Source organism: Aphanomyces astaci, assembly GCF_000520075.1.
Source record: "Aphanomyces astaci strain APO3 unplaced genomic scaffold supercont1.13, whole genome shotgun sequence".
Lineage (NCBI taxonomy): Eukaryota > Oomycota > Saprolegniomycetes > Saprolegniales > Verrucalvaceae > Aphanomyces > Aphanomyces astaci.
Window position 1 is genome coordinate 404503 of NW_009798276.1, and position 23206 is coordinate 427708.

Genomic DNA, 23206 nt, shown 5'->3' on the forward strand with positions numbered 1-23206 from the left:
CGGTCGTTCGTCGCTTGATTTCCGAACGACCAGCATGCAGGCGTTGGCGCATGAATTGAACGGTACACGTCGAAACAACCCCCGAAAGGGCTCGACGCAAACTAAGGGGTTGCAGCTGTTTCATGCAACGACGACTGTTTGTGCCGCCGCCGGCATCATCGACTCGTTTGAGATTCGAATTCAAATCGGCAACCCGCAACGCGACGACGAGTCGTACATGTGCGAACGGCTCCAAGTGGCGTCCTACTTGACTGTGTGCAACGTCAAAGTGCTCATCTTCAAAGAGCTTGGCATTCCCTATGAAGAGCAAACGTACGAGCAACCGCACATGCACAGTACCTGTAGCATGACGACAAACTGTATGCATGGGTAGATTGTTCCACCGCACCGTTCTCCTCGAAGACAATTTCGAATTGGGGCAACTCGGAATCCACAACGACTCGACGATTTACGTCGTGCGCAAGAAGCGCTACCGTAGCATTGGCGCATCGCAAACGACCATCACAACGATCGTCCTCAGCACGTCGGCGGCGGACGGGTACAACCTCGTGGACATGGCAGCCCCGTTGCCGCCCTTTCACATGATTGTCAAGCGCATCGCGTTTGCCATTTCGTACTTGCGACAACTCGATCGGTTTGTTCCACAAAACTTGTTCTGACCCTAACGTCGACGCATGTAGCATGCAACAGTCTCACTCGAGGCACAAGATTTGGACGGGGGGTGCGCCACATGATGCGCAAAGCCCCCGCGGACACCGCCCGCAGCCACCTCCGTCCAAAAAACAAAGCGAATTGGCCACTGCACTGGATGCCCTTCGTGTGTCGCTGGCCGTGCCGTTCGAAATGCGCACGCAAGCCGACATTCGCGTCATCAAAAAGTGGCTCGGTAGCCAAGTCGTTGTTACTTTAAGGTGGTTGTAGCTTACAGTTTGGACATGTTCGTAGGAAGCATCAAGTACTTTACCGACGCCCACGTACCTGATTCGTCGCTCTTGGACGTATCTCGACACATAACATGCGCTACGTATAAGGCGGGGGAGTTTGTTTTCCGACAAGGGGACCCCGAAGAAGGGTTTTACGTGATCATTCAAGGCAGCCTCTCGATCGCCGGTCATGGCGAAGGGCTGTTTGCCACGATGAAACGAGGCCAGTGCTTTGGGGAAGTAGGGTTGTTCAAGAATTGCACGGGGCAGAGGTAAGGAAGTGTTGATGCAAGTGCAAGAAGGTTGAGATATGGGCTTCATCCGTTGTGTTTTCAGGTCGGCTAGTGCCATCGTCAACTTTGACACTTCCGCAACCGAGTTGGCTTGCATTTCTCGGGTATAGCATGCCACTCGTCGTTTAGGGGTTGTTGGTGGCTGACGGACCATCTAGGACGTTTACATTCGCAGCATTGGCATGCACAAAGAAAACATGCTCGTCGAGTATGAACAATTCTTGTCCGAGTGCCCACAGTTTGCCACGCTTCCCAAAGAAAGAATGACATTGCTGGCGTATGCGGCGGACAGCAAGTACGTCGATAGCGGCGACTTTTTACTGCGCAATGGTACACACAACTCGGACCTTCTACAGGACAGCCATCATCAGCCTGCTTCACTTTCGATCATGTTGAATCAACAAATATATATCAATGAATGACCCCCCTTAGGCTCCCAAATCGACCACTTGTATCTCCTCATGCGGGGCGAATTTCGAGTGACAGCGTCCACGGTGGTGTCGGTGCCGCGACCTATCATTGAAGATGATGACAACGACGACCTGGTCGACTGTGACCCCATGATCGAAAAACGAGTAGGTTAATCAACCATCTAATGTGTGTTTGGTGCTGAACTCCAGCCTAGGCCACAGTCATGACATTGCGTTCACCCCCCACGCTCTTTGGCCACGTATGGCAACATTACCATCGTACGAGTCACACAAAATTGGTATTTTGTAGGAAGTCTGCTCCAAGCTCAAGAATCCGCAAAGTCAGTACGACGTCGAAGCGACGAGTCCGTGCACATTGCTTTCGTTTTCCAAGGCGACGTTGCAGCGATTTGTCACCAACCACGATACCGCCGTGCGCGATATTCTCAAGGACTTTGAGCTACGGTATGATCTAGCTATTGAAAAAGCAATGAAACAGTACACTCATGTGGAGCCATGGCAGGAATCAAGACATGGCGCGCCGGCTGGAGCAGGTGGTGGCACATGTGATGGCCCAAGAACCGAAACCAGATGTGGAGATGGTCGCGTTAGACGCGTTCTTTGCACACACTCTGTCCAAGCATGGCGACGCACGGTCCATGTCGACGGTATCGCAACCATTTCCACGCCGTCTCACGTTTGTTCGACCGTCGCAGCCCCCGCCAACACACGCGCCCATCCCCCCTTCCAGTCGGGGGGCTACCCCTCGCGGCCCCAAACCCAAGCACGAAAGTGGATTCACCACGGCGTTTGCGGCCATGTGCAAAAATCATTTCCACGAAACGCTGCCCCACGGTGACCTTCTCACGTACGAGCAACAAGTACACTACTCGTCCAAGCCCAGCTCCAGTTTGACCAGTGAAGAACAACTGACCAAGATGAACTGTCTCATTGACGGGCTACGCAGGATCAAGCCTGTGGACGTCGTGTTGGTGGACGTGCTGCGCCACCCTACGGGCGACCAGTACTGCTTTATGGCCGCCACATAGCTGGCTTACAATTGAAGACAAAGTATGCAAGTAAGTGCATTGTGTTTAGATTGGTGGTACATTTAACTACAGTAGGCAGCGTGCCCCGACATGGTAGTTCGTACTATTGTACTCGTAAGGTATAAAAAAGCATGTTTTTCGTTCATTAATCCAACTCCCCAACAGTCAACTACAGGAGGGAGGAGGCGTGTGACACAACGGCACTTTACTTGAACATGACGATCAACAAGTTGATAATGGGGCCGAAGAAGTACATCAACAACATGAGCAGGAGACAGCAGCAGCAGCACATGACCCGGCGGCAGATCTTGGGACCGAGCAGTTCGTTGAACACGTAGAACGGATTCATACTGAACTTGAGGCGCCCCGCCGGCGGGGGCAAGAACGGACTGTTGTTGGGGTCGCTGCGCCCGTGGCCAAGGGGGGTGACCTTGGCTTTTTCTTTGGGCACGAGCTCCATACTGATGCAGATGGCGCCCATGGGTTCCTTCACGTTGGTCTCGCGGTTGAGTCGCTCCAGCTTGATCCACGTCGAGTCACTCGGGTTGATGTCCCACAACCCGGTTGATTCCTTGATGGACTGAATCGTGTCGTTGTTGTCGGCTTGCTTGGGGGTTTCCTTCTCCTTCTTCTTTGGTTTCTTGTCCTTGAAGATTTGCAACGGCGCCTTGAGCTTACACACTTCCTTGAAGTGGGCCGACATGTCCAACAGCCCTTCGGCGATGCAGTCGCTGGCCGAGAAAATGTCCTTGTCCCACATTTGCATTTTGAAGTACGGGAACTTGGAGTTGTGCTGCTTGTGGCCTAGCGTGACGGGGAACTTCATGCGCCAGTTGAAACTCGCCTTGCCCTTTTTCGCCCGCCAGTGGATATCTGTGTCTTGATAGTCGCCACCTTCCAACTGACATCGCACAAACAAATCGTTCATGTCGGTCAGTTCGTCAAAACTCGGCACTTCCTTGGTCTTCCACACAACCACGCGCAGCTCGTACTCTTGGGGGGGGGGCAGCGCAATGTCCACAGGTTCGTACGTGGCCGCGTCCTTTGGCGATAAAATGTCGACCCACATCTTGAGCTGACCCATCTGCGCCTTGGACGTTTTGATGTGTAGCGGGCGCTGTTCCACGGGCTTGGGGCCCCATCGGCACACAGGGTTGACCGTGTGGAACTCTTCCCCGAGGAGTTGCCAGTTTTTGTCAAAGAACCGATCTTCCAAATCGATGGTCGTTGACCCAATGAGATCGTCGCCGCCAATCAAGTCGTAGTCGTACGCGTCGATAAACAACGTGGACGCGCCGGGGAAGTGTGTGTTGAACTCGTACAACTTGTAAAAGTCGGGGTCCACAACGTCTTCAACGTAGTTTTTGCGGTCGTTGATCTTGTCCTTGCCGAGTCGGAGCACCAAGTACGGGTCGGACTTGCCCGGCGCGCCGTTCAGACCAGGGTCCATCGGCATAAAGTTCTCACCGTTCAAGATGTAGACGCGCACTTGGTACGGCATGGGCGTGAGCAGCTTTTCGAGGTTGATCAGCGGTTCCTCGTCCTTGTCCAGCATCACACGCACCAGCCCCTTGAAAATGCCGGCAATGTGGAACGTGCCGCTTTCTGCGGCCGGGGGGGGCTTCTTGGAGCCCATCTTGAACAAGCTGAACCCGCTCTTCTTCTTCTTTTGCCCAATTGTCAACTTGTACGTTTCAAACGGGCGCGTCTTGAGCACTTCGAGTTCCAACGGTTCGCCACGTTCGTCGCGGTTCTTCATGTACTTGCGGCGCTTGATTTCGTACTCATCGGCGGCACTCTCGTCGTCGGGTTCGTCCGGAACCAGCGCGGCGTCGGCGCCACTTCCGGTGAGCAACGCCGGATCGTCCAAGTTGATTTCCACGTTCATGGACGTCAACGCCCCAAACACACCCGCACCAAAGTCCTCCTTCGACCCTTTTTGACTGTTCAACAACCCCGACGCTTCGTCGTCGTCGTCGTCGCCGTCTTCCTCGGCCACTTTCGTTTGGATGTCGTCCAGGTCGAGGCTTTGCGGGGCAATGTACCCTTTGCTCCACGGCAATTTCGTTGTCATCTGCAAGTGAACCCACCATGAGTATTTTCATATCATATTTGTGTTTCTTCAAAACTGGAGAGATCGACGTTCCGAATGTATCCACACAACCAAATGGGGACGAGAATGGGCAGAAGAATTTAGCCAATCAGATAGCAGGAAATCATCAGTCCAATCAATCAACAACAACAGCTAATTAGTGCGTGAACTAAATCAGTTCACCACTGGCCTTTTCTTCCATTCAAATTTCAGTACAAAAAAGAGTGGCAACTCAGCGCTGAAGTCCAAATTTTGACTGAAAGAAAGGCATAATATCCAAGGCCAAAACACAATACACAACGTACGTCAATTGAAGCGTTCCCGATCGTGGGGGTATTCCACCCGCCCAACCGCGTGTCCTTGACCATGATGTTGAGCATCGGGGCAAACAGCGAGTCTTCCGGGAGCTCAACTTCGCGGACAATGCGTTGCAGAAAGTTGGGGTTCTCGCCGGATGGACGCTTGGACTTTTCCGTTTTCATTTCCTGGCTCGCGTGTTCGCGCCCGCCCAACGTAAACTCGATGAACGGCAACTGAATGGGCAAAAACTGGTACGGTCGCATGTCACGCAGCCCGAGCACGATGATCTCGACGTACGCCTTGCGCACGGCGGGTACAATCGACTCGGGGGGCGGCAGTTCCATGTCTGGCTGGTCCATCTTGACCACGACCACGGACGCCAGCACCGCGCCTTCCGTGTCGCCTTCCTCTTGTTGCATGATACCACACCATTTGGGCTGCGGCAACGGGCGCGGGTCGTCGGGTTCCCGTACATCGGACGACGAAATCGACACGAATGCCGACCCCATGTAGTCGTGGCCGCTGTCACCAATACCATTGTCCCAGTCCATTAGGCGAATGACCACCTAATGTCCACAAGAGGCAATGAGCCACAACAAGTAGACACACGACATGGGGGGGTAGGTACCTGGGGGGAGAAGTGGAGGAATTCCGGGGGCGGCAAATCGCAGTCAAACGTGAGGGTTTCGTACCACGTAGGGTTGACCGTCTTTTTTTTTTCCTTTAGTCTCTTCTCCTCGCCCATGAACCGCACCTTGGCGTACGGATCACTCAACCCGTCGTCGTCCAATGCTGGCAGCTGCCGCGCTTGGAAAATGTTGACGCGGACTTGGTACTTGTGGCGCTTCTCGAGTGTTTCCTTGTCGTAGTACGACACCCACGCCGCTTTGGACAGGTCGGCCACGTCGATGGGGGCGAGGCCCAGGTTGAAGAAGATGTTGCCTGGGAATGCTTCGTCGCCCAGCGCATCCACACAAGGGTCTTCCTTGAGCGTGATCCACTTGGGCTCGATGGCCATGTTGGCTTCCACTAGGTCCTTGGCCGTGTACCGCTTGAACGCGATTTGCTTGCGGGGGTTCATCTTGTCGCTGCCGCCCTTGCACAAGTACACAAACACATCCGGAATTTGCGAATAGTCGCCGTCGATGGGCATCGGGAAGGCCACGGGGCCGCTCTCGATGAGCTGGTTCCACACGACCAGCCCCTTGTTGTTGTGCTGGCGTTCAAACGCAAGCTCAAACAACCCGCATGTGATGATGACTTGCATGCGCGAGTTCTTGAGCGGGTTTAGGGACGGAATCTGGGGAATGTCCGAGCCGGTGCCGAGGAACGCCCGAAACTTGAAAATGCTCGTCGCGGGGTGCAACGACGGCGGCAGCGGCCGCGCCTTGACGCGCTGGTTGATTTCTTCGAGCTCTTTGACGTTTTCTTGAATGGAAAATGACACGAGCAGACGGCCGCGGTACGTCGTCGCCTGTTCAGGGTACGTGTTCATTTGGGTCTTGATGCTGTCGCCCTTGTTGAGCAGGTTCTCCTTAGCGTGTTGCAGCGGCGCCCCGTACAAGTTGATCCACATGGGCCCGAGCTCGCCATTCATGCTACGGATCAAGCTGATGCTTTGGTACGCATGCGCGACGACTTCGTCGCTTCCCACGCGGTCCCAGTCCATGACCTTGAACGTGATTTTGCTCGCCATACTCGGTTCTCGGAGTACCAGGTACATGTCGTCGTTGAACGCAGGGTTGAGCAGGTGTCGCTCGCCCTTCTTGGTCTTGACACGCGTCCGAATCGACGCGTTGCCGCCGCTGCCGCCAAGCGAGCATTCCACATATGCGTCAATGCCTTGCTTGCCCAGGCTTTGGTCCATCGCGGGCAAATGCTCGCCGTTGTGGATCTTGACGACGAGGAACTTGACTTGTTGCTGCACACTGGGGGGCATGAGGACTCCGTCAAGGCCCGACTCGTTGGGTCCAATGGGAGGCGGCGGCACAAACTTGTCGTCGGGGCCGAGAATCGTAATCGACACGCGGAGGTACCCTTGGACCTTGTCGCTACCGGGGGCAATCAACCCAATCCACTTGTTGCAAATCTGGTGGTTCATGTTCGAGTACACAAACGATGTGTCGAACGTGGTTTCGCCGATGAGCTCGGCGCGCTCGAACGTGTTGGCGTCCATAACGGACAGCTTGAGCGCGCCCATCTCCATCTGCTCCTTGTCCAAGTTACGAAAGTTGAAGATCAGCACGTCGTCCCACACGGCGCTGAGTGTCTGGTGCTTGGTCGCGGTGTTCTGCTTCTGGTCCAGCACTTGAACGTACACGACGGGGTCCGACGTGCCCGTCGCGTCCTTGGGCACCAAGTCCCGCGCTTCGATGACGTGCACTTGCACCGTGTAATCCCCCGATCGGATGTTGATGTTCTCGAGTGCCGCCTTCTCGTCCGCGAGGGCTTTTTCGCGCGCTTCCTTCTCCTTCTTCAGCTCTTCGTCCGACTTCTTTGGCACTGTGTCGGCCGCTTCAATGTCCACCGCGTCTTCGTCGTCGTCGCCGGCCTACACGATGCCTCTAAGTGCCGATACAATAAGAGGATCGAAAGGACGTACGTCAGGCACCCCCGCGCCAATGCTCTTGACCATCTTGTCCAAGAAGTTGCCGCCCTTCTTCTTGTTGGACGCGACGACATCGTCCACGTTGGCGTGGTAGATCCATTGGACCTTGACCGTGATCGACCCCAACTCTTCCTTGTTGTACTTTTTGTTGAGCAGGTCCAACGTCAGCGTTTGCGCCTGGCAGTCCACGAACGACGCCAACGGCACTTTGACTTGGCCCATGAAGTCATTGCCGAACGTGTCGACGTCTTCCACGATGAACTCGACGTCGAGCGACGCGTCCGTGACGGGGATCTTGAAGCTTTCGTTCCACATGGCCGCGAGTACTTTCTCCTTCTTGGTCGTCGTAAACTTGACCTTGTTGACCACGACATGGATAATCGGGTCGCTCGACACGCCCTTGTCCATCGCCTTCAATCCTTTGGCGCTGTCCACTGTTACCAACAGCACGTTCGGCGGACCAGACGACGCTGGTGCCGACGAGTCCGAGGGGATGTCGATGCCCACAGATCCTGCAGGTGCAGCCACCGCCGAACTCGATGACGGTGCGGCGGCGGATTCAAATTCGACCACCACAGTGCCCGACGCGGCCTTCATCTTGCCAAACTTTTCGAGCGGCATGCTCACTTGGAACGGCTGTCCGGTCGTCACGACTCTGATGTCCGTCATCGGCACGACCACACGACCGAGGGGTTCGTTGTTGAATACGCCCTTGTCGAAGACGTTCACTGCCAACGATTCCACGACGCGCAAGTCGACGTCGTTCCCGATCACAGATTCGAAGTTCCATTCGGGGTTGAGAGTCTTCTCGATGTGCTTGGATTTGCGGCCTTCGCTCTTCATTTCGGCCCCCGTGTGATCCAAGTACGTCAGCACCACATACGGGTCGGACGTCTTGTTCGATCCGAACCCGTCGGTCCCGAGCACGCCTTCCGCGCGGACGACACGCACGCGAATCTGTTCCATGCTGGTCACGTCAAAATCCCCACTGAACGCCTTACGCACGACATGCCTCGATTCCGGATAAACGACATGCGGATGATTGTTTTCTCGAGGAATCAATTGTATCGTAGAATATGTATGCCGTTAAATAAGTTTGCCCTGTTGGGCGATCGTGATAGAACTCACCTCTGACAGTACCCTGTCTAAACGATGCGACGAACACCATGATATCCTACAATGCCATTACAAGTCCAACGAGATGTAGCGGTGTGTCAGGTGCTTGGCTTGCTGCATACCGAGGCTACGAGCGGGTAGACTTGCTTTATTGGATGCAGAGCCAGGGTAGCTTGATGCATTGTTTGATCGTGGGTCAGATATGGTCGGACTATTCGTGGCAAGGCAGCATATCTGCCGTCGTGAACTTGTTCCGCTGTAATGCGTGCTGCTTACGCAATCACTTGCATACAGTAAGGAGTATATCCCGTTCTATGATGAGGAGATACACAACTCGAGCATCATAAGACACAGTAACCAATCCAACGCTTGGCGTACTTCATGATAAGTAACGTTTACTATGGTGGTTTGACAATTGCACCCCTTCAGAAATGTTGTAGTGGCTACAGACCTGACAAAATTTCAAGTCGTCACAGCTCTAGCCTCCAAAACATAGCTGTATCACACGGGGCACACACAACCACGTCGTTTATTTGAGGGAATTACTCCCCCAAATCGTGAAGTGACCGAGGCTTGCACGTCGTTTACAAGCGGGAGGGCTTTGCCACAGCGGTAAACTCTTGGAGTTGTCGCCACAGCGATGACTCCATGGCGATCGTGCCTTGGGTCACATGTCGATTGTAGATGCTGTTTCCACGCTCGCCGGGTAACCACAGGGGGGCTCCGGGGGCTATCGGAGAGTTGGACTTGACCCGCCCGAGGATTTGCTCGACTCGCGACGTGAAGTCACCTAGGTTTGCATGAAACCGAGTGGGGTCGATGGCAATCACACAGCTGGCCCAATCGTTGGCGTTGTCCTTGTCGTGAATAGCCCCGCCAGCCAGCGCATTGCTAAACAGTTCCACTGCCAGCGCCAACGCCGATCCTTTATGCCCCCCAAACGGCAAAATGGCATGCACGGCAGCGGGGTCGGTCGTGGGTGTGCCTAAAGTTGTGCATGGGTGAGATATAGTACTCACATTGCAAGTGTGAACGAAACTGATTGATCACCTTGGGTGTCGATGGCGACGTTGTCTGCGATGGTTTGGTTGGCCAACTTGGCCAAAATGATTGCAAAGTACGAGATTGCCGACGTGGCTAGGTCCATCACCAACGGAGTGTCATGGTTCGCTCTGGTAAAGCCATGAGAACGTCAAAAGGGCAAGGTGACAGAAATACCTTGGGAAGCCGATGGCAATGGGGTTTGTGCCAAACAGGGGCTGCGTGCCACCATGCGGTGCCACAAGCTCGGGCGACCCGCTAAAGACGAGCCCAATCAACCCATGGCGGGCAATTTCCTGCGCGTAGAAACCAATTGCTCCGGTGGATGTGGCGTAGTTGCGACAGGTGACGACGCTGGCTCCGGTGGCCTTTGCTTTTGAAATGACAATGTCAGTGGCTCGCTGCACGACGAGCATGCCGCAATGCTGGTTGCCATTCACAGCAGCAGTAGTCGGCGTGTCCTGCTCCATGGCGATATCTTTCGCGAGGCAATGTGGGCTCTTGTCTAACGATTTGGTCACAAGTTTCACCACCCCTTGCGTGTTGCCGCGAAGTTGGGCATACAATAAGACGCGCTGGATGATGGCGGACTCCTTAGGTGAATACCCTAACACTTGAAGGGCTAGCTTGGTGTGATGCTCTAGTTCATGTACCGAGACCTGAACCGAAACAGCCGCTGCCTTCGTCATGTTTCACCAAGAATTGCTTGGTGATCGGATGTTTCGACACTGGTTGACGTTGCAAATTGCACCCAAAGATCGGTACATTTTGTCCAATGAAAGGGTCAGCAAAGGTATTGAACGTATTTGATTGGATAGCCACCTGGGGTATGGCAGCCAACCTGGAGGTGGCGACGATGTGGACGAATCCTTCGCGACGTGTACTTCACGGGCAATCGAAAGTTCAAGCCTGCTGTGCAATCCTTTGTCGCGAATGGCGGCGCCTACCTCGGGGTGTGTTTAGGAGCGTACGCTGCATGCGTAAATCAGTTCGATCTCGCGCACGATGAGCACAGCGAGCCATACTGTCAGTTTGACGAGCGATGCAAAGATTTTATCCGTACAAGTCCACAGTGTGTACTATCAAACGCATCATCAAGGCGGCCCAAATCTGGCGCTTAACGTTATGGTCAAGGTTGGCTGAGTGCCATTTGGCTCGTACGCTGCGTCGCTAGGTGAAGCGCCAGTTGGCATAGTTATGCCGAACTGGAATGGTCAAGGCTCCGTAGGTCTACAGTCCCCACTTCGAAGCTGATGATACTTGGGACGATGCCCATTTTGGTCGGAAAGCCGATGACTGCTCGGACCTACTGCGCCAATTCCTGACGCTCTTGGCAACGCATAACCAGAAAACACAAGGATAGATGGCATAGTTATCGAATGACCATGTGTCTAAGATTCCCGTCAACGTTAAAGCTCTCCACTCGTCAGACTTAACAGTAAAGGTCTGATTTATACGGATAACCCTTAGAAAGGACCAATTTTAGTATTAGGTCGATGCGACTTGGATCCGCGTTTTATTACCTCGTGGGCGAAATTGGAATACTACGTAGTACTACGTAGTACTGTATAAATAATATTCACTCTAAATAATTTAAATACTTTTGAATAAGTGTTCAATTAATTTGAACTGAGGTTTAAAATATGAAGCTGAAATAGCTCAAGGGTTAGAGCACAAGGTCCGTAAGGTCGTCACTTGCAGTGTAATGCATCTTTCCCAAGATGCAATTATTCCCTTGAGAATGAATAACGCTGCGACGAGCATCCTTTTTTGTTTTACTCGTGTGTTCATCCATCCCTCATACCTTGATGTCTTCCATGTTCACCTGCTGCATTTACATAACGCCATCCTTTGTGACGAGAGGATCCTGCTCCCAACTTGCTGGTCCGTTGGAAATCGAGTATGTAAAAGTGTTTTGTTTCAAAAAGTTCGATGCTTATCGTCCTGGCGTAATGTTCGACGTCGAACAATTGGCAAGAACGCTCACTCATACCATGGGTACAAAAAAGTTTTGGTGCAGAGCACGAAGAGGCATCATGTCGGACGAAATCCGCGTGACGGTTGTCCGTGCGTCGCATATTGTGGGCAACGACGGCTTTGGCTCCAACAAGACGTCGGACCCGTTCGTGGAGCTGACGCTGCTCCGCAGCAACGAAGAAGTTATCAAGACATCCTCGACGTACAAGACGAGGGACGTGCAAAAGACAGTCAACCCCTTGTGGAACGAATCGTTTGTGTTTGACATTGACTTGCGCTCGGCCAACTACCTGTGTTGCACGCTGTACGACAAGAACTTTTTGAAAAATGTCCCCCTCGGTCGCGCGCTCGTGGCTATGGATGACGTGCGCAGGTGTCTCGTCTCTGGGCGAGTGGAGCGGTCGTTTCCCATCGTCAAATTCGGGCCCGTGAAGCATGCGACAGGGGAACTGTTCTTGGTGTTTGAACCGAATGGGGGCAAGTCGAATACACCTGCGAATGCTGCGGGCGGGGGTGATGTCGCCATTGCGGTGGCGGCAGCTCCAGCCACAGGCCCCCCCAATCTACTCCATGTAACGGTCGAAAGCGCCACGGGGCTGCCAGCGATGGACTCTGGCGGCACGAGCGATCCCCTTGTGATTGTCTCGTGCAACAAGACGAAGATGTCCACGACGACCAAGTACAAGACGCTCAGTTGCATGTGGAACGAAAGCTTCAAGTTGCCTGTTGACGATCCGAGTCAGTTTGTCCAGTTTGTCGTTGAAGATTTTGACACGGCGTTCAACGACTTTATGGGCCAAGCTAAAGTGCCGTTGGAATCGCTCCACGACGGCAAGCCACAGACGTTGACGTTGGAGCTCTTGGACAAGAAATTCCGTCAAAAAAACAAGTTGGGCACGCTCACGGTCACATTGCACTGGACGTTTACTGAGCACGTGTCGGCCGTCGTAGCATCCAACAAGAAAAAGCGTGTGACGTTGCTTGATAAGCTCTCGAATGCGGTCACGGGGGTGCCAGATGTAACCACAACTACAATCTCTTCCCATCCAGATACTGAAAGAAATATGTTAGGCGGGTGACGACGACGAAGAAGGCATCGATGCCGACGCATTGGAGGCCCCGCCCGAGCAAACCAAGTCGCCAGATGAGCTCAAGAAGGAGCAAGAACTCAAGGACAAGGCTCGTGACGAAGAACGCAAAGCCCTTGAAGACATTCAAATCCAATCGGGCGATTATTCCGTCCAAGTGCACATCATTGAAGGTTTGTGACCCCCCCCAAGACAAAAACGTAGTTTTCACCTGAGTGTGTGCGTAGCGCGCGACTTGGTGCCAAAGGACGCCACGGGGACGTCTGACCCGGTCGTGTACGTGGAAGTGATGGACCAAAAGCAAAACACAACGATCAAGTCCAAGTCGCTGAGTGCCGTGTGGGACGAAGTGCTCATTTACACGTTTCGCGATTTGGACAAGGAAAAGGTCGAGATGGGGCAAATCAAGGTCACTGTCATGGACGCGAATACGCTGCAGCGCGCCGAGCTCATTGGGGAAACGTCGTTCGACGTGTCGTTCATTTACACCAAGATGAACCACCAGATTTGCACGACGTGGGTGGGGCTGTGTTCCCCGGGCACCGACGGCATCCAGGGCTACGTTCGGCTGTCGATTTCCATCATCGGTCCCGGCGACAAGTTTGTCGCGCCGCCACCGATCGATCCGAAAGACAACGGTTTGGCCAACGTGTTGATGCCACCTAGTGTCAAGCAGGAAGTGTCGTTCTTGGTTATGACCGTGCATGTGGGCGAAGACCTACCCGCCATGGACAGTGTGACAGTATTGGGGCAAAAGCTAAAGCAAGGCATCGATGCATACGTCGAAGCGTCCCTGGCCGGCAATGCGTCCATCCGCACCAGAGTCAAGTCGAAAAAAGGAGAACGATATCAGTTGTGTCCAGCGTTTAACGACGAGCTGTGGGTCGTCTTGCGCGAGCCTAGCTTGGCCAACAAGGTGACGATCGCAGTTAAGGACTGGGATCGCATTGGCAGCGATGAAGTTGTCGCCCATTCGTACGTAACCATCCCCCGCGCATGTGCTGGGGGCTCAATATTTTCGTATTGGTAGGTACCAATCGTTGCGGCTGATCCGTAAAATGTGCACCGCGTCGTCAACGGGGGCGTATGGCCCCATGTGGCTCAACTTGTACGGGGCCCCGCTGACGTTCACATCCAGTGTCATTCCCGGTGAGAACACCGCCAAGGGCGAAATGAACTTGTTTCCGGACCTGGCGTCGTACTACCGGGGTCGCATCTTGGTCACGTTTGACATCCGTCCAAACGAACGACACTTGGACGAAGTGAACCAGCGAATCAAGTCCACGCCGCTGCCAAGGACATTGTTTCCCCCCACAGCTGCGTACAAGCTGCGCGCGTTTGTCGGCACCGGCACGGACATTCCCCAAATGTCATCGCTGTCGGGGGCGGGCACGCGCAACTCGAAGATGCAAATCTTGATCACGATTGGGCTGTACGAGCTCGCGTTCGAGCGGAAGGATAACGTCAAGGGCCTGGTCGTGTGGAACCAACTGCTCGAGTCCGACCTGTTGATTCTACCGGCGGACGCGACTCAAATTCCAGACATCTTTGTCTACTTGTGCAAGGGCAAGGCTGATGGTTCGTACACATACCTGCATATCCTTCTTTTCCAACTACGGACGATCTTATAACGACTCTGTGAATAGGCAAGGTGCAAGGACGAAAGCAGGTGTCGTACCGCCGATACAAGGCCACAGAGTTACTCGAACAAGCCATGGGCAATGACCCGTCGTGGGTGTCGCTCAAAGAAGACCCAAGCGTCGACGCATTGGGGGACGATGTCTTTCCCGGTAACATCTTGATGAACCTTGGGTTCGGCACGGACGACACGGCGAGTCGGACGTTGGCCAAGTGGAAAAGCGTGGCCAATGTCGACCGGTTGTCGCAGCGACACAAGTACCAAGTCCGTGTCAACGTGTTCCAAGGCCGGAATTTACCGTCCATGGACGACAACGGCCTCGCCGATCCGTACATCACGGTACGGTTCAACGGCGAGCAACAAAAGTTGGCCGTGAAGAAGAAGACGGTGAACCCGCTGTGGTACGAGACGGTCACGTTCGACGTGGACTTGCCGCCTGAGGACCTGCTGCATTATTCCCCCCAGGTCCGTACTTGTAGTCAAGGGTGATGTTTCTCATGATGGGGGCTGGTTACGGCTCTAGGTGATTCTTCGCGTGATGGATTGGGATGCTGGTATTGGCAGTTCGGCCCACGACTACATTGGGTCGTCGTTCTTACCGATTTTGGCGTCGGACGTGCGGACTATCAACGATGCGCGTCCAGACCCCGAGCCCAAGTGGCATCCCCTCGTGCAGCAAGAGGAAGGGGACACGGACGGACAAATTCTCGCGTCGATCGTGGTGATCAAATTGGACCGCCCCGACGCGGTGCTGCCTCCCCCGCCGTCCATTGTGCCGAAAACGCGCGTCGCATACTTGGAAATCATCGTGTTGGGCCTTCGAGACTTAAAGCCATACCAGTTTTTGCCCATTCAGCTGCCGTACATTGAATTCAACCTGGGCAGTTCGGACCACGCAAACCAAGAAATGAAAACGGAAAAGTCCAAGCGTCCGTCGGGGGCCAACCCCAACTACCTCCAGCGCATTGTACGCGAAGTCGAGTTGCCAGAGGATTCTTTGTTCGCTCCAATGTTGAACATTCTCGTCAAGGACACACGCCTCGGAGGGTGGTACACGCCGCTGATAGGCAATGCCTCGATTAACGTACGTCAAACGCATTGAATAACGTCATGGTCGTCTCTAACAAATGTGTAGATGTCGACTAAGATACCATGGGGTAAAGGCTACATCCCGCCGCAATCGCTGGATCTAGACAATATCGAGGAAAAGACGGCCGACGAAGACGACGGCGAAGTGTCGGAGGACGCATCGTTGCTTCCGCGAACGTCCTTGAAGGCGAAAGACATTGGCGCGGGGGTGTTTGGCGCGTTGGAGCTCATGAATGTGCAAGTGGACCTGAGCAACCCGTCGCTCTGGACGGACGAAGGCATCCGGTCTACTCAGCTGTCGACGCAATTATCGGTCGACAGTGATGCTGATCAAGGAGGCGCCGACGAGTACGAAACCAAGCGGAAAAAGTACATGAAGAACCGCGACGACTTGTCGGAAGAGCTAGAGGCCAGCGTGCTCAAGACAAAACCGTTCGAAACGTACAAGTTGACGACTGGCCAAAAGAAAAAGAAAAAGTCGCTACTGTCGCTGCTCAAGCTTGGGGGAGCTAAAACATCCAAGTCCGCCCAAGCGCAAAACGGCAGCGGGTCATTTCATGTGGCCGGCGTGTTCAAGGGTTTGGTAGGATTTATCATATACTGTATTCATGTGGCTATCGACTAACGTGGGTGTTTGTAGATTCGTGTGATGCTGAAAGAAAGCGACCCCCCGCTGGTCAATTTAAGCAAACTGCTCCACCCGCAGCCGTATATTGTTCGCATTTACGTCCTGAACGGCGAAGGGTTCCAGCCGATGGACCCTGGCTTTGATGGCAAGCCTGGCAAGTCTGACCCGTACCTGGTAGGGCCAATTGAATTCCTACCCCCTTCCTCCTCCCATCGACCCCCCCAAACCTCGTAACCCAACAACACGTAGGTCCTTCAACTGGGCAAAACCAAAATCAACGACCGTAAAAACTACTTGGACGACGTGGTGGACCCCGACTTTTACAAACTGTTTGAAATCAACTGCGACTTTCCTGGCGCGTCCACGTTGACCTTGAGCGCGTACGATTACGACTTGATCGGTACCGACGACCTGATTGGCTCGACCCAAGTGGATTTGGAAGATCGGTTCTTCGACAAGCATTGGCAACTCCTCGGCGACGAGTACAAGTCCAGTGAACGATGGGGCCCCAAACCAGTCGAACAACGCACGTTATACGTACGAACGGACGTGCACTATTCGAGAATGCTGACCTGTGACGAGCTAGGTGTCGACGTCTCGGGCTCCCATGGGCCACTTGAAACTGTGGATTGACATTTTGACGCCCAAAGAAGGGGCTGTGTACCCTCCTGTGGACATTGCGCTGCCCCCGCCCATCACGTTTGAGCTTCGCGTGGTAGTTTGGAAGACCAAGGAAGTGCCGAGCTTTGACGAACTGACCGACATGAACGATTTGTTTGTGCGGTGTCAGCTGGAAGGGTCGGATTACCAAGACACAGACATCCACTGGCGGGCGAAAAAAGGCAAAGCCAGCTTCAACTGGCGCATGAAGTTCCCCGTCACACTAGGCCACAAGCAGCACAACTCCAAATTCCCATACTTCAAAATGCAAATGTGGGACAAGGACGTGTTCTCGGCCAGCGACTGCATCGCCGAGGGCATCTTGGACATGTCGCCGCACTTCAAAAAAGCGAGCATGCTCAAAGCGCCGTTTCAAGTGTTCCAAGACACCAAGCCCAAGGTCAAGGAAACCTCGAATGCCCAGCGCGACAACGCCGCGATTCGATCCATCAAGGAATCCACGGGGTTGTGGGACACGGACCCAACCGACTCGACGTGGATCAAGATGGAGCGGCTCAACCGCGAGACCAACGTGAAGGAACCCATGGGCGCCGTGTGCATCAGCATGGAGCTCGTGCCTGTGGAAAAGGCCAAAATTCAAGCCGTGGGTTTTGGAAGAAGCGACCCCAACAACACTCCGTTCTTGCCCCCGCCGGCGGGACGACTCAAGTTCAGTATGAATCCGTTCTACGTGTTCAACGAACTGCTGGGACCCGCGATCTGCCGCAAGGTTATGTGCTGCCTGTGCCTCGTGGCGATCATGGCGGCTATGTACTTCCTCGGGCCGTTTATGAACTTGTTGATCGTGTTGGCCAAATAACGTCAGTATATTAATTATTACACGTTTTGACTGTTCATCGAGGACCATATTGGGAGATGAGGGAAAAACTGGATTTGTTGTATCCTCCATGAATGACAAGTGATAAAACTGCATTGTGTCATGCGCTGGACAGAGAAAGGCTCGTCATTTTCCAATTAAGTCTGGGCCAAATTTGCTACGGCTTAGTACTAACCTCTACTCACCAGACCTCGATCATTTGTTCATGGTTTTGTGTCGAGCCACAATATCGTTGTGCTGCTGATGGTTAGGTGATCTACACCGACGAATGAACGCCTTGGGACATATATTGAGTGCAGACTCATTATTGCGTAGCCACGTACCATGATAAATACTTCGAAGTAACTTTTACATGTACTGTCAACCATTTTCGACACTTGAGAGGTCTCAACACCGTCCACCACCAACTACAGTATTACCCGCATGTTTTATACTATTAATATTAATATTAATAGTATGCTTGGAATGTACTAACTTTTTTTCAGATTTTTCTATTTTTCAATACAAAAATCTGTAAATGCACCAAAATTGGAAGTCGTATACTGGATCTTGCCTGTGTACTCCGGGAGTATCATTTTAGAACTAACGTTACAGTACTTGTATGCTTATTAATATACAACTCCGTCCTAAATTACTGCCACGTTTGACGTTTGCCACATCATATTTTTATGACCCTGCATTAGTTTTTGTTAAAATTTGTACCAATCGAAAGAGCAGAATTTCTGCTATTTCTCACGGTGATTTTATTACCTTAAACATGGTATACACATTCGCTGCGATCATATAAAAATTGCCACTCGTCTGGAAAATTTTGACCACTCACCGACCTTCATTATTGTATGGTCCAAAACAGGGGCACCAATCAATTAATAGATATATAGAGGTAAAAATCACCTCTAGCAAGAAATTACCTTGATCCATCAACACATACACAATGGAGCGCAACCGAAACGATGGCATCCCGACCGCTACCAAGGTCGCTATCTTGCTCGCACTTCACGACGCTGCCGTTGGTACCTCGCTACCCCATGGGACCTTTACCCTGGTAGCATTGAAGTTCAACTGTAACCGCACATCAGTAGCCCAGTTGTGGAAACGGCGCAGCCAATGCAACGACGATCCTGATGTGTTCGCCGCCTTGGAGACCAAATGGCGTGGACGTTGCGATCGGCCTTGACTCGCCAAATAAACAGCCTGAACGCCGTGACAAATGTTGGACTCGAATACCGCCAGTCAGTCCGCAGTGTCGCCTTCCACGCGAATGTGTCCAAGTCGACGCTGCATCGCCGAGTCCAAGAAGGGGTCCTGGACTTCTGATCCACGAACTTGAAGCCAGCTCTCACACCGTTGCACATGCAATCTCGTCTGGCGTTTTGCCTACAGAACGTAGTGGATAGTGTTGATGTGACGTCGGGGTATGCGTTCCGGGACTTCGACGACACCATCCATGTGGATGAAAAGTGGTTTCATATGGAGAAATCTGGTCGTGGGTTTTACGTCGCACCCAACAAAGTGTTGCCGGAGCGAAGACACAAGAACAAACGATACATTGGGCAAGTTATGTTCCTGGCTGCTGTTGCCCGACCACGATTCGACACCCACCGTAATCAGCACTTTGATGGGAAGCTCGGGATTTGGCCATTTGTTGCTCAAGTAGCTGCGAAACGAACGTCTAAGAACCGCGCGGCAGGCTTCATGGAGACGAAGTGTGTCAATGTGAACGGCGCGGCGTATAGAGCGATGTTGTTGTCCAAGGTGGTGCCAGCAATCGAGCAGAAATGGCCACGAGATACAAGGAGAATTTGACTTCAGCAAGACAACGCCCCCGGACATGTTGCTGCTGGTGTATTGTGGAAGAACAGTACACTCACTCTGGTTGTTGAAAACCAGCCCCCGCGAAGCCCTGACTTGAACCTCTTGGACCTTGGTTTTTTTACTGCAATCCAGGCTTTACAGCAGCAAAAAGTTGCGCAAACAGTGGACGCCCTTATCACCAACGTGTCCAGTGCATTTACTGAGCTTAGTGAGGAGACTCTAGATAACGTGTTTTATTCGTGGATGCTGTGCATGGAGCAAATAATGCTCTGTGGAGGAGGGAACGACTATGCAATCCAGCACATCGGAAAGGAGCGTCTACGACGATTAGGTATTTTGCCTCGAGTGTTTGCATGCTCTGAAGAGGCAGTGCTCGCTGCTCGATGCGTCAATAACTGAAGTAAGGGAAATTAATAATAAAATTCCTAAAAGTCATGAAATTCGAAGACTCCAAAAATCAAAACGTGGCAGTAATTTGGGACGGAGCGGTATTGTGCAATGTAAAGCCGACTAGACGATGCCCCATTACATTTCGTTCGTAGTGCATACATTTGAGATCCAGGAATAGCCTTTTACGGTAAGATCAGCAGTGCGAGTCCTGATGGGGGGCTTGGGCGCTGCACTCATCGTAATATCCGAACGAGGCCTGGCAATCGTTTCGGTTTCCCAAACGGGCAAATGGGACTTCCTCCATAGTATAATGTTTGAGGAAGGCGTTGCCACGACGACGGCGTGGGGTCCAACGTGGTAGGGGCCATTTCGGTCATATTGTACTGGGCCGTGGACCACACGGCCGTGCGAAACTGCCGCACCGTGTCCATAAGCGCAAATGGGACGGGGGGACGAGCGTGATGTCGATGACTACTAAAGGTCCGATAAGGGATCGAATGAGTTAGCTTCCCACGGTCGTATCCGCGCTGTTGTAACGTTAGTACGCATCCCAGTCGAAACCAGTTATTTCAAACACATTCGAAATATTTCGAACCAAACTGGTGTTTGTTAACATGGCCGAGTTCATATCTTCTCATGCAAACTGGGTTAACCACGCGCCCAACACCCTGGGCGACGGCGGAATAGCGCTCACTGTGAGTTTCTGCGAAATACCCAGAGCATTCACGATGGAAATCGTGTTGTGAGTGCCTTCAAGGAAGCGATTCTGGAGATGTTGTTGCCACCATTACCGTGTACCGACCACTTGGTCACTTCGTCACTACAGCTGCAGCATCCACATGGCAGCCCACGAAGCGTTGGCGTCCAAAACAGCCCAAAACACCGTGTCATGTAGCTCGTTGTAGTATGTCGACTGAGCCAAGTCACTGGCGTTCGAAGAAGTGATTCCAAGTACACTTCACCACATCATGTGTTTGGCAGCCGGCAGTGTGGGCCATGCCGAATTGCCGACCAAAGTCCAGCCACATGGCGGAGGAAGAACGACGATGTTGTCGATGAAGGAGCTTCGACGAAATATAGAGATGGAAATGGCTAGAGATAAGTTTTGCAGCATGTACCGGCGAGTCGCGGATTGACTGAGCAACAACGTCGACGGGGTGGAGTAGCCCTTCAAGAGCACTGACGCCGCGTCGTCGAAAAGGGAAAACTGCATGTAGTCGTCGTCGTCAATTTGAGCATGTTCAGGTCCCCGAAGAACGAGTGAATGCCTGGCTGTTAAACTGTGGCCACCACAAGTCGTTTTCAGTGAAGGGTGCCACAAGCTGTAACGACACCCAAACTACTGTAGCTGTACGTACTACGACCTCTGTCCAGGAATAAGTGTTCGATTTTGCAAAGTCGAATTTCCAAGAAAGAATGTTCATTATTTGTATTACGACCTTATGTTCACTCATCCAACAATTGAACTAGGCCCAGAGCAGCGATAATGTCGTCATCAACATCCGTCTCGTGACCAATATTCAATGCCTCGATTTCAGTGCAAATTGCACCTAACTCTAAGCTCTCTCGTACTTCGCATTGCAGTTTTTGCATGTAGGCAGAATAGTCGAAACTACTCAAATATGCACAACCAGAACTCCAAGAATCTCTTGAGCAGGAAACCATTTCTGGCAACCTGCCCCGAGAATACAATGCATCTTTTTTCATATGTGGGATCTTATAGTCATTCCCACCATTGCAGAGCATGACTTTTTGGAGGCACCTCTGCAGAGTGACAAAGTTCTTGTTCAGAGTGAGCGGACTGACACGGGTCCACACCTCCTCGGTTGCCGCAACAATCTCCTCAAAACTGCTCGAATGCTTCTCAACTAGCAGCGTCTGAATGGCCCAAAAGAAACCAAGGTCGAGAACATTCAGGTCGGGTGAGTGGGGTGGTTGGAAGACGACTTGCATGTCCCACCCCTCCACCTTACACGCAGCAACGATGTCCACATCGCTTGGAGGCATATGGGGTCGAGCGTTGTCTTGCTGAATCTTGATGGCCCTTGACTCGCCGCTTGGCCACTTCGACCGAATCGTTGGGATCACATTGTCGATCAGCATTGCCTTGAACGTCGGCCTGGTCACGTTCACAGTCTTCACCACAGGGGTTCCGGCATCACGCCGACAACTGCGACGCTGAGCAAGGACAGTCTCGGTGAAGTGCCACGTACCGATCTTCCATCGAACCATTCTTCCTTGCTATTGTCCCAGCGCGGTCGAGCCACGGCAGACAGGAACATGACTTTCAGCAGATGCCGCTTGGACTTACATGTTCGCTGCTTGATCTTCTCGCCAGAGGCACCAATGACCTTCCTTTGCAGTCTTGTCATGAAGAACCACTTCTCGTCCACATGGACCGTGTCGTACATGGCGTCGATGAACTTCTCGCCGTCGATGTCGTGAACTTGATCGATGGCCCAGTTGAGTCGGCACACTGCGTCAGTCAGCGATGGCTTCACTACACTTGAGTACTTGGTAATGACGCTGCGTTTGTAGTACGTGTGGAGGTTCGACGTCGGCATGCCCAACGCATGGGCCACCAAACGAAGCAATATCGTCAGGACTGGGGGATGGTTTGGATGCGCTGCGGAAGGTCAGTGTAGAGCTGCTTGCGTCTGCTCTTGACCTTCTTGCGCTGCCCGACGGAATGGAGATCGTCTTTTTGCCCGACAAGTCGACAAAAGCACGCTTCCAGACCTGTCGGACAGTCGTTGGGATGCAGCCGAACATCTCGGCCACCGTGTCAGCTGCACGCATGCGAAGCTTCCCGCTAGGCGTACATTTGGTCAACAGGTGCTGGACCATGTTGGTGTACTCACTGTCCGTGAGGTTCATCTTGTGCTGACCCTTGCGCATCTTTTGGAATGACTGGACTGAACTAAGTGAGCTGGGTTTGAATGCCAAACCCCGCCCGGCACTTGGCGCCGGATAACAAGGGGTTTCATCCGGAAATTTGGGGTCGCTATTCAAAACTCAATAATCTAAGCATGATTATACGTGTCTGGTGTATGTTTCAGGTTCAATCCAATTTTCTTGGTGTGGTAGTTATAAAACAGCCTATAATATCTGAATCGGATAGCCCACACTTTCCTCTTTCCTCGGGTATCCTTACTTTCTCCAAATTCACATTTTTTGGACAAAAAAACTCAAGTTTTCAAAAAACGAACACTTATTCCTGGACAGAGGTGACAGAGGTACTGTAGTACTC

The 23206-nt window shown here is 52.7% G+C and overlaps 7 protein-coding genes across 11 annotated transcripts; 3 read left to right on the top strand and 4 right to left on the bottom strand.

Annotated features, from left to right (window-relative positions):
- Positions 1-2: 2 nt before the first annotated feature.
- H257_06590 (hypothetical protein) lies at positions 3-3016 on the top strand. Of its 5 annotated transcripts, XM_009831871.1 has the most exons (12): positions 3-312; positions 374-634; positions 681-886; positions 946-1195; positions 1260-1320; positions 1375-1546; positions 1649-1791; positions 1842-1886; positions 1937-2091; positions 2150-2494; positions 2594-2697; positions 2748-3016. In XM_009831871.1, the coding sequence occupies exons 1-11, from the start codon at positions 35-37 to the stop codon at positions 2673-2675; spliced, it is 1998 nt and encodes a 665-aa protein (XP_009830173.1). In that variant the 5' UTR covers positions 3-34; the 3' UTR covers positions 2676-2697; positions 2748-3016. The 5 variants fall into 5 exon arrangements, with proteins under 5 accessions (XP_009830173.1, XP_009830171.1, XP_009830172.1 ...); XM_009831869.1 differs by having other exon boundaries at positions 2150-2697; XM_009831870.1 differs by having other exon boundaries at positions 2594-3016.
- On the bottom strand, positions 2715-8662 carry H257_06591 (hypothetical protein). Its single transcript, XM_009831872.1, has 4 exons — positions 7670-8662; positions 5696-7618; positions 5073-5633; positions 2715-4749 (listed from the first exon to the last, which is right to left on the bottom strand). The coding sequence occupies exons 1-4, from the start codon at positions 8639-8641 to the stop codon at positions 2881-2883; spliced, it is 5325 nt and encodes a 1774-aa protein (XP_009830174.1). The 5' UTR covers positions 8642-8662; the 3' UTR covers positions 2715-2880.
- A 485-nt stretch (positions 8663-9147) lies between these two features.
- On the bottom strand, positions 9148-10549 carry H257_06592 (hypothetical protein). Its single transcript, XM_009831873.1, has 3 exons — positions 10010-10549; positions 9842-9963; positions 9148-9776 (listed from the first exon to the last, which is right to left on the bottom strand). The coding sequence occupies exons 1-3, from the start codon at positions 10519-10521 to the stop codon at positions 9376-9378; spliced, it is 1035 nt and encodes a 344-aa protein (XP_009830175.1). The 5' UTR covers positions 10522-10549; the 3' UTR covers positions 9148-9375.
- Positions 10550-11807: 1258 nt separating this feature from the next.
- Positions 11808-17799, top strand: H257_06593 (hypothetical protein). Its single transcript, XM_009831874.1, has 10 exons — positions 11808-12828; positions 12881-13070; positions 13125-13872; positions 13928-14475; positions 14544-15001; positions 15060-15620; positions 15672-16208; positions 16266-16427; positions 16503-16790; positions 16840-17799. The coding sequence occupies exons 1-10, from the start codon at positions 11827-11829 to the stop codon at positions 17731-17733; spliced, it is 5388 nt and encodes a 1795-aa protein (XP_009830176.1). The 5' UTR covers positions 11808-11826; the 3' UTR covers positions 17734-17799.
- Positions 17800-18685: 886 nt separating this feature from the next.
- On the top strand, positions 18686-19068 carry H257_06594 (hypothetical protein; the record flags this gene model as incomplete). The annotated part of the gene is made up of 2 exons (XM_009831875.1): positions 18686-18764; positions 18896-19068. The coding sequence occupies 2 exons, from the start codon at positions 18686-18688 to the stop codon at positions 19066-19068; spliced, it is 252 nt and encodes an 83-aa protein (XP_009830177.1).
- Positions 19069-20189: 1121 nt separating this feature from the next.
- H257_06595 (hypothetical protein) lies at positions 20190-22520 on the bottom strand (the record flags this gene model as incomplete). The annotated part of the gene is made up of 4 exons (XM_009831876.1): positions 20190-20427; positions 21075-21236; positions 21719-22134; positions 22170-22520. 4 exons carry the CDS (start codon positions 22518-22520, stop codon positions 20190-20192), a joined length of 1167 nt encoding a protein of 388 aa, XP_009830178.1.
- Positions 22521-22555: 35 nt separating this feature from the next.
- H257_06596 (hypothetical protein) lies at positions 22556-22854 on the bottom strand (the record flags this gene model as incomplete). Its single annotated transcript, XM_009831877.1, has 2 exons — positions 22556-22728; positions 22779-22854. 2 exons carry the CDS (start codon positions 22852-22854, stop codon positions 22556-22558), a joined length of 249 nt encoding a protein of 82 aa, XP_009830179.1.
- Positions 22855-23206: the final 352 nt, after the last annotated feature.